The 10,000-nt window shown below is 48.4% G+C and overlaps 1 protein-coding gene across 1 annotated transcript in view; it reads right to left on the minus strand.

Annotated features, from left to right (window-relative positions):
- The window catches only part of LOC308679056 (SCO-spondin-like), a gene marked incomplete at its 5' end in the record, with an annotated part of 188,318 nt that overhangs the window by 104,410 nt on the left and 73,908 nt on the right, over window positions 1-10,000 (minus strand). Inside the window, 7 exons of the mRNA XM_081346291.1 lie at window positions 1-77; window positions 1,926-2,090; window positions 3,873-4,014; window positions 5,826-5,956; window positions 7,963-8,181; window positions 8,289-8,411; window positions 9,977-10,000. The exon at window positions 1-77 is cut by the window's left edge and continues 107 nt beyond it; the exon at window positions 9,977-10,000 is cut by the window's right edge and continues 31 nt beyond it. Coding sequence (XP_081202417.1) covers window positions 1-77; window positions 1,926-2,090; window positions 3,873-4,014; window positions 5,826-5,956; window positions 7,963-8,181; window positions 8,289-8,411; window positions 9,977-10,000 — 881 coding nt within the window. The remainder of the gene's footprint in view (window positions 78-1,925; window positions 2,091-3,872; window positions 4,015-5,825; window positions 5,957-7,962; window positions 8,182-8,288; window positions 8,412-9,976) is intronic.

Raw genomic sequence — 10,000 nt, forward strand, 5'->3', positions numbered from 1 at the left:
GAGATCGGAAAAGGCGCAGGGGAAGTGGGGCACCGGGCAGCCCTCCGGGGTGGGGGGCTCCATAGAGGGGGCCACACCTGCGAAGGGGGAGCCAGGACAGGAGCTGCTTGCCTACCTGTTGTTGCAGGTAAAGGACAGGAGGGGGCAGTGGAGAGGCAGCGGGGCACACTCCGAGAAGGCCCTGCTTGTATGGATGTGTCAGAGACACAGGTTGCCGTGGGCTACACATTGCCCACCCACCCACACACACACAATGGCTGAACTAGGTGAACGAGCCATTTCATTACAGGAAAGTCTTGACTTACGGCCGCAAGCGAACCCAAAATGGAATGGAACGGAACGGAACAGAAGAGAACCCAATCAAAAATAGAATGGAACAGAACAGAAAATAGAACAGAATAGAACAGAACAGAAAATAGGACAGAACAGAACATAATAAAAGAGACAATAGAATGGAATGGAACAGAATAGAATAGAGTAGAAAATAGAAAATAGAAAGGAACCGAACAGGACAGGACAGGACAGGACAGGACAGGACAGAATAGACAACAGACAATAGAACGGAATAGAATACAATAGAAAAGTTTAGAAAACAGAACAGAATAGAATAGAAAATAGAAAATGGAACAGAACGGAACAGAACAGAATCGAATAGACAATAGAAAATAGAATGGAACAGAACAGAGAACAGAATAGAATAGAAAATAAAATAAAATAGAACAGAATAGAACAGAGAAGAATAGAATAGGACAATAGAATGGAACAGAACAGAATAGAAGATAGAATGGAACAGAACAGAACAGAATAAAATAGACGATAGAATGGAATGGAACAGAATAGAATAGAAAATAGAATGGAACAGGACAGGACAGAACAGGACAGGACAAAATAGACTACAGACAATAGAATGGAATAGAATATAATAGAAAAGCTTAGAAAACAGAACAGAACAGAACAGAATAGACAATAGAAAATAAAATGGAACAGAGCGGAACAGAACACAATAGAATAGACAATAGAAAATAAAATGGAACAGAACGGAGAACAGAATAGAATAGAAAATAAAATAAAATAGAACAGAATAGAACAGAGAAGAATAGAATAGGGCAATAGAATGGAACGGAACAGAACAGAACAGAATAGAATAGAAGATAGAATGGAACAGAACAGAACAGAATAAAATAGACGATAGAATGGAATGGAACAGAATAGAATAGACAATAGAAAATAGAATGGAACAGGACAGGACAGGACAGAACAGGACAGAACAAAATAGACTATAGACAATAGAATGGAATAGAATATAATAGAAAAGATTAGAAAACAGAACAGAACAGAACAGAATAGACCATAGAAAATAAAATGGAACAGAACAGAGAACAGACTAGAACAGAAAAGAAAACAGAACAGAACATAATAAAATAGACAATCGAATGGAATGGAACAGAATACAATAGAAAAGAATAGAAAATAGAATGAAAGAATGGAACAGAACAAAATAGAACAGAACAGAAAAGAGCAGAAGAGAATAGAATAGGACAATACAGTACAAGGAATAGAATAGAAAAGAATGGAAAATAGAACGGAACAGAACAGAACAGAATAAAATAGACAGTAGAATGGAACGGAATAGAATAGAATAGAAAATAGAAAATAGAATGGAATGGAGTATAATAGAAAAGATTAGACAACAGAACAGAACAGAATAGAATAGAATGGCAGAGTTAGAAGGGACCCTGGAGGTCCTTTAGTCCAACCCCTGTACCCTTTCAGACCAAATGGTTGTCCATTTTCCTTGTCAAAACGTCCGTTGTCGGAGCATTCACAATTTCTGGTGGCGAGCTGTTCCACTGATTAACTCCACCAACCTCCCACCCTGGATAGGAGAGGTTTTGTGCTGCCGCGTCTCCAGTTTGTCCGCTCACCGCACCGCAGCTCATCCGAGAAGTCCCCACAGTCGTCGACTCCATTGCAGATGGCCCCATGGTGCCCGGCAGGCACACACCGTCCATTCCGGCACTGGAACTCACCAGCCCAGCAAGGCCTCCATCCTGGGGGGGACGTGGGCCAGCCTGGTTGCTCCGGGGAAACTGAAAGAGAGAGTGATTGAGGATCTCAATCTGAAATAGTACGGAACAGAACAGAACAAAACAGAATAGATGGAATGGAACAGGACAGAACAGAATAGAATATGTGGAACGGAATGGAAGGGATCGGAACAGAACAGAGCAGAAAAGAATAGAATAGAATAGAATACGTGGAATGGAACAGAACAGAATAGAATATGTAAAATGGAATAGAACAGAACAGACAGAATAGAATAGAATACGTGGAATGGAATGGAATAGAACAGAACAGACAGAACAGAACAGAATAGAATATGTAGAATATGTAGAATGGAATGATCAGAACAGAATAGAATATGTGCAATGGAATAGAACAGAACAGAATAGAATATGTGCAATGGAATAGAACAGAACAGGACAGACAGGACAGGACAGAATAGAATATGTGGAATGTAATGTAATGTAATGTAATAGAAGAGAAGAGAATGGAAGGAAGGAACGGAACAGAATAGATGGAATGGAATGGAATGGAATGGAATGGAATGGACCGGAATGGAACAGAATAGAATAGAATAGAATAGAATAGAATAGAATAGAATAGAATAGAATAGAATAGAATAGAATAGAATAGAATAGAATAGAATAGAATAGAATAGAATAGAATAGAATAGAATAGAATAGAATAGAATAGAATAGAATAGAATAGAATAGAATAGAATAGAATATGTGGAATGGAATGGATTGGAAAAGAACAGAACAGAACAGAATAGAATAGAATAGGTGGAATGGAACAGAACAGAATAGAATACGTGGAGTGGAATGGAATAGAACAGAACAGACAGAACAGGATAGAATATGTAGAAAGGAACTGATAGGAACAGAACAGAATAGAATATGTGGAATGGAATAGAACAGAATAGAATATGTGGAATGGAATAGAACAGAACAGAACAGACAGGACAGAACAGAACAGAATAGAATATGTGGAATGGTAATGGAATGGAATGGAATGGAATGGAACAGAATAGATGGAATGGAATGGAATGGAACGGAACAGAACAGAACAGAACAGAATAGAATAGAATATGTGGAATGGAATGGAATGGATTGGAACAGAACAGAACAGAACAGAACAGAACAGAATAGAATAGGTGGAACGGAATGGAACAGAACAGAATAGGTGGAATGGAATGGAATGAAACGGAACAGACAGAGCAGAACAGAACAGAATCGGTGGAATGGAATGGGCCTGTATTTATGACAGTCGCAGTGTCCCGGCGTCTTTCGGGTTAGCGAAGTCCACAGGGGAGCTGGGATTCACTTAACAACCGCATCACAAAGTTAACAACTGCAAGGATTCACTTAACAACAGGAGCAGGAAAGGTCGTCAACTTAACTGCCTCACTTAGCAAGAGCAATTGGCGGCTCAATTGTGAACTTAAGTCGAGGACTATCTGTGTAGGGTTCCCTGCTCGAGCAGGGGGATTGGACGAGATGACCTCCACGGTCCCTTCCAACTCTGCCCTTCTATGATGATGATGATGATGATACACAGGTTCCATGGTTACAAATAAATCCAGGGATGCAAGTGTCCACAAAACACGGCAAGAGGGTGCCAGGATTCCCACAACGCCCTAAACCCAGCATGCTGACCCACTGAGTTCATTTCAAGGGTTGTGTGAAGCAGCCAAAAGGTCCCCTTCCAGGGCTTAGGTGCAGAGTCCACAAATTGTGTCACATTTGTCTCCCTTCCTTCCTCTTTGGCCCACCCGAAGGCAGAGCCCGCCCAGAAATCCCGGCTCCCACCTTTTCCGCAACCCAGCAACTCCAGGCGCAGAAAGATTCCGTTGTGGAAGTCGTGGGGAAAGAGGCGCACGTGCCGGGCGGGCACCATGCGCTGGAAGGTCCTGGCGACGGGCGTGGAGTCGTCCGCGTTTCCTTGGAAGAGCTGGGGAGGAGGAAATGCGAGAGATGCGCAGGGTGGCCTAGCGGTTAAGGCACGCCAGGCTAGAAAGCGGGAGACAGGGAGTTCTAGTCCCGCCTGAGGCATGAAAGCCAGCTGGGTGACTTTGGTCCAATCACCAGGCAATGGGGAGTTATAGTCCCACCTGAGGCATGAAAACTGGCTGGTGACTTTGCGCCAATCACCAGGAGAAGGTGAGTTCTAGTCCCGCCTTAGGCATGAAAGCTGGCTGGGTGACTTTGCGCCAATCACCAGGAGAAGGTGAGTTCTAGTCCCGCCTGAGGCATGAAAGCCAGCTGGGTGACTTTGGGCCAATCACCAGGAGACTGGGAGTTCTAGTCCCGCCTTAGGCATGAAAGCCAGCTGGGTGACTTTGGGCCAATCACCAGGAGACGGTGAGTTCTAGTCCCGCCTTAGGCATGAAAGCCAGCTGGGTGACTTTGGGCCAATCACCAGGCGACGGAGAGTTCTAGTCCCGCCTTAGGCATGAAACCCGGCTGGGTGACTTTGGGCCAATCACCAGGCAATGGGGAGTTCTAGTCCCACCTGAGGCATGAAAACTGGCTGGGTGACTTTGCGCCAATCACCAGGAGAAGGTGAGTTCTAGTCCCGCCTTAGGCATGAAAGCTGGCTGGGTGACTTTGCGCCAATCACCAGGAGAAGGTGAGTTCTAGTCCCGCCTGAGGCATGAAAGCCAGCTGGGTGACTTTGGGCCAATCACCAGGCGACGGAGAGTTCTAGTCCCGCCTTAGGCATGAAAGCCGGCTGGGTGACTTTGGGCCAATCACCAGGCGACGGAGAGTTCTAGTCCTGCCTTAGGCATGAAAGCCGGCTGGGTGACTTTGGGCCAATCACCAGGAGACGGGGAGTTCTAGTCCTGCCTTAGGCAGGAAAGCCAGCTGGGTGACTTTGGGCCAATCACCAGGCAATGGAGAGTTCTAGTCCCGCCTTAGGCATGAAAGCCGGCTGGGTGACTTTGGGCCAATCACCAGGAGACGGGGAGTTCTAGTCCTGCCTTAGGCAGGAAAGCCAGCTGGGTGACTTTGGGCCAATCACCAGGCAATGGAGAGTTCTAGTCCCACCTGAGGCATGAAAACTGGCTGAGTGACTGCGCCAATCACCAGGAGAAGGTGAGTTCTAGTCCCACCTGAGGCATGAAAGACAGCTGGGTGACTTTGGACCAATCACCAGGAGACTGGGAGTTCTAGTCCCGCCTTAGGCAGGAAAGCCAGCTGGGTGACTGGGCCAATCACGAGGCAACGGAGAGTTCTAGTCCCGCCTTAGGTATGAAAGCCAGCTGGCTGACTTTGGGCCAATCACCAGGAGACTGGGAGTTCCAGTCCCCCCTTAGGCATGAAAGCCAGCTGGGTGACTTTGGGCCAATCACCAGGCGACGGGGAGTTCTAGTCCCGCCTGAGGCATGAAAGCCGGCTGGGTGACTTTGGGCCCATCAGCAGGCGACGGGGAGTTCTAGTCCTGCTTCCGACCATGAAAAACTGGCTGGGTGACTTTGGGCCAGTGAGTTCAAGTCTGTGATTCTAGATGACCTCCACGGTCCCTTCCAACTCTGTGATTCCACTTGATCTCTTTCCCCATCTTGCCCTGCTCTCTGCGACCAAATTATCCCCATCTCAGAAGCGGCCATCCAACGTCTGTCCAAGAAGGAGAGTTCCCCTACTCCAAAGAGGTTTACAGGCCAAGCCTTCAGCTTTGGACCTGCCACCCGGTTCCAGAAGATCGGGAATCCCCCGATCTCCTCTGCCCAGAACGATCCCTCCTCAAGAGGAGATGCCAACCTTCGCTTCGGGCCTGGCGGTTCTAGCAGACAGTTCTCGGTAGTCGTGCCATCTCTCGCCATCCAGGCTGAACTGGAGGAAGAAGCTGGTCACGTAGGCATCAGAGGTCCCTGCTCCTTGGATCACGACCCCTGGGAAAGACGGAGAGAATTCAATCAATAGAAGATGAGATGAGATGAGATGAGATGAGATGAGATGAGATGAGATGAGATGAGATGAGACGAGACGAGACGAGACGAGACGAGACGAGACGAGACGAGATGAGATGAGATCAGGATGATAAGATGATAAGACAAGGCAAGGCAAGACAAGATGCTAAGGTAAGATGAGATGAGATGAGATGAGATGATAAGATAGGATAAGACAAGACAAAATAAGATGATAAGACAAGACGAGATGAGATGAGATGAGATGAGATGATAAGATAGGACAAGACAAGGCAAGACAAGATGGTAATGTAAGATGAGATGAGATGAGATGAGATGAGATGATAAGATAGGATAAGACAAGATAAGATGATAAGACAAGACGAGACGAGATGAGATGAGATGAGATGAGATGAGATGAGATGAGATGAGACGAGATGAGATGAGACGAGACGAGATGAGACGAGATGAGACAAGACGAGATGAGATGAGATGAGATGAGGATGATAAGATGATAAGACAAGGCAAGGCAAGACAAGATGCTAAGGTAAGATGAGATGAGATGAGATGAGATGATAAGATAGGATAAGACAAGACAAGACAAAATAAGATGATAAGACAAGACAAGACGAGACGAGATGAGATGAGATGAGATGAGATGAGATGATAAGATAGAACAAGGCAAGAAAAGATGGTAAGGTAAGATGAGATAAGATGAGATGAGATGAGATGAGATGATAAGATAGGATAAGACAAGATAAGATGATAAGACAAGGCGAGATGAGATGAGATGAGATGATAAGATAGGACAAGACAAGGTAAGACAAGATGCTAAGGTATGAGACGAGACGAGACGAGATGAGATGAGATGAGATGAGATGAGATGATAAGATAGGACAAGACAAGGCAAGACAAGATGCTAAGGTAAGATGAGATGAGATGAGATGAGATGAGATGAGATAAGATGATAAGATAGGATAAGACAAGACAAGACAAGATAAGATGATAAGACAAGATGAGATGAGATGAGATGAGAAGATAAGATAAGATAAGATAAGATAAGATAAGATAAGATAAGATAAGATAAGATAAGATAAGATAAGATAAGACAAGGCAAGGCAAGGCAAGGCAAGGCAAGATGCTAAGGTAAGATAAGATGAGATGAGACGAGATGATGATAGGATAAGACAAGACAAGACAAGACAAGATAAGATGATAAGACAAGATGAGATGAGATGAGATGAGATAAGATGATAAGATGAGGGGAGGGGAGGGGAGGGGAAACGAGACAAGATGAGACAATGAATTGGCTATGGAGAGTTGGCCACGACGAATTGGCTACGCCGAGCTGGCTGTGACCAATTGGCCACGGCGAGTTGGCTGTGACGAATTGGCCAAGGCGAGTTGGCTGTGATGAATTGGCTACGCCGAGCTGGCCGTGACGAGTTGGCCACAGTGAGTTGGCCGTGACAAATTGGCCATGACGAGTTGGCCATGATGTATTGGCCATGGCATTGTTGGCAAGTTGGCCGTGACGAATTGGCTATGGCAAGTTGTCCGTGACGAATTGGCCATGGTGACTTGGCCGTGATGAATTGGCCACTTCGAGTTGGCCATGACAAATTGGCCATGGTGAGTTGGCCACGACAAATTGGCTACGCCGAGCTGGCCGTGACGAATTGGCCATGGCGAGTTGGCCCGGACAAACTGGCCATGGCGATTTGGGCATGACGAATTGACCACGAGGAGTTGGCCACGACGAATTGGCCACGGCGAGTTGGCCACAACGAATTGGCCACGCCGAGCTGGTCGTGACGAATTGGCTATGGCGAGTTGACCAGGACAAGTTGGCCATGGCCAGTTGGCTGGGACAAATTGGCCACTTTGAGTTGGCTGTGATGAATTGGCTGCGGCGAGTTGGCCGGGACCAGTTGGCCACGGCGAGTTGGCCGGGACAAGCTGTCCCATTCCCTCCAGACCAGGCGCCTTACCTGTCAGGTTCCTGGCCTCGCCCAGATCCACTTGCAGGTAGGGAGGCCGAGAGAGCAGCTCTGGATACACTTCGGCTGGCGGGGCCCAACCCTGCAAATCAGACCCAGGCAGAAGGCGCCCGAGCCGAGCGGCGTGCGCCGGGTTCTCCGGCTGCTGCGCGGAGGCCGTGAAGCTGGCGTCCGGCAGCGAGGCGATGGCCAGAGGCCCATAGCAAACGTCTACATCGAAAGAAGAGGGCAGGAATATGGTCAGCGGGGGGGGGGAGGAGCTGAGACGCACAGGACCATCCACACAAGAGGACCGCCTGCTACGCCGACTGACTTACCGCCAAGCGGAGGCAGCGGGTACGTGTGGAGTGGGGGAGCCGTGGGGATGGGAGCGGAGATGGCTGGGGTGGTACCCAGGGGTCCCAGAGGGGGAGCACTGGGGACGGCTGTCCGGTTCTCCCCTGCAAGAGAAGACAGTCCCTCTGAGAAGAGCCGAGTTGGAAAGGGTCCTTGGAGGTTATCCAGTCCAACCCCCCCCCTGCTCCAGCCAGCACACCTGGAGAGGAGTGGACATCAACCCCCCGAATTCCCCTAGCCAGCTTGCTTTAAAAGATGGGTGGACATCAGCTCCCAGAATTCCCCAGCCAGTGTGCTTTAAAAGATGGGTGGACTTCAGCTCCCAGAATCCTCCAACTAGCATGCTTTGAGAGGGAGGGACTACAACTCCCAGAATCCCCTAGCCAGCTTGCTTTAAAAGATGGGTGGACTTCAGCTCCCAGAATTCCCCAGCCCAGTATGCTTTAAAAGATGGGTGGACTTCTGCTCCCAGAATCCTCCAACTAGCATGCTTTGAGAGGGAGGGACTACAACTCCCAGAACCCCCTAGCCAGCTTGCTTTAAAAGATGGGTGGACTTCAGCTCCCAGAATTCCCCAGCCAGTATGCTTTAAAAGATGGGTGGACTTCTGCTCCCAGAATCCTCCAACTAGCATGCTTTGAGAGGGAGGGACTACAACTCCCAGAACCCCCTAGCCAGCTTGCTTTAAAAGATGGGTGGACTTCAGCTCCCAGAATTCCCCAGCCAGTGTGCTTTAAAAGATGGGTGGACTTCCGCTCCCAGAATCCTCCAGCTAGCATGCTTTGAGAGGGAGGGACTACAACGCCCAGAATCCCCTAGCCAGCTTGCTTTAAAAGATGGGTGGACTTCAGCTCCCAGAATCCTCCAGCCAGCATGCTTTGAGAGGGAGGGACTACAGCTCCCAGAACCCCCTAGCCAGCTTGCTTTAAAAGATGGGTGGACGTCAACTCCCAGAATTCCCTAGCTCGCATGCTTTAAGGGGGGGTGTACTTCCACTCCCAGAATCCCTCAGCCGGTGTGGTTTAAGAGAGGTCCCACAATTCCCCAGCTGGCATGTTTTAAGAGGGGCGGACTTCAACTCCCAGAATTCTCCAGCCAGCATGCTTTGAGAGGGGAGGACTTCCACTCCCAGAATTCCTCAGACAGCGTGCTTTAAAAGAGGGGCGGACTTCCACTCCTGGAATTGCCTGGCCAGAGGAATTCTGGGATTTGAAGTCCACCCCTCCTAAAGCTACTGAGGTTGAGCAACGCTGCGTAAGCTAAAGTTAAAAGGTAAAGGTTCCCCTGCACATGCGTGCTAGTTGTTTCCGACTCTAGGGGCCGGTGCTCATCTCCGTTTCAAAGCCGAAGAGCCAGCACTTGTCCGAGGACGTCTCCGTGGTCATGTGGCCGGCATGACTAGATGCCAAAGGCTCACGGAACGCTGTTACCTTCCCACCGGAGTGGTTCCTATTTTTCTACTTGCATTTTTTACGTGCTTTCGAACTGCTAGGTTGGCAGAAGCTGGGACGAGGAACAGGCGCTCACTCTGCTACGCGGCACTCGGGATTCGACCCGCCAAACTGCCGACCTTCTGATCGACAAGCTCAGCGTCCTAACCCACGGGCGGTGGCGATACCAAACCTGTGCCGTCTCCACCCCGCAACCTCGTCCCCCCTTTAGGACTTACCCCCTTCCATGCAGTAACAACAGG

Source organism: Vipera berus (assembly GCF_964194415.1).
Source record: "Vipera berus genome assembly, chromosome: Z".
NCBI lineage: Eukaryota > Metazoa > Chordata > Lepidosauria > Squamata > Viperidae > Vipera > Vipera berus.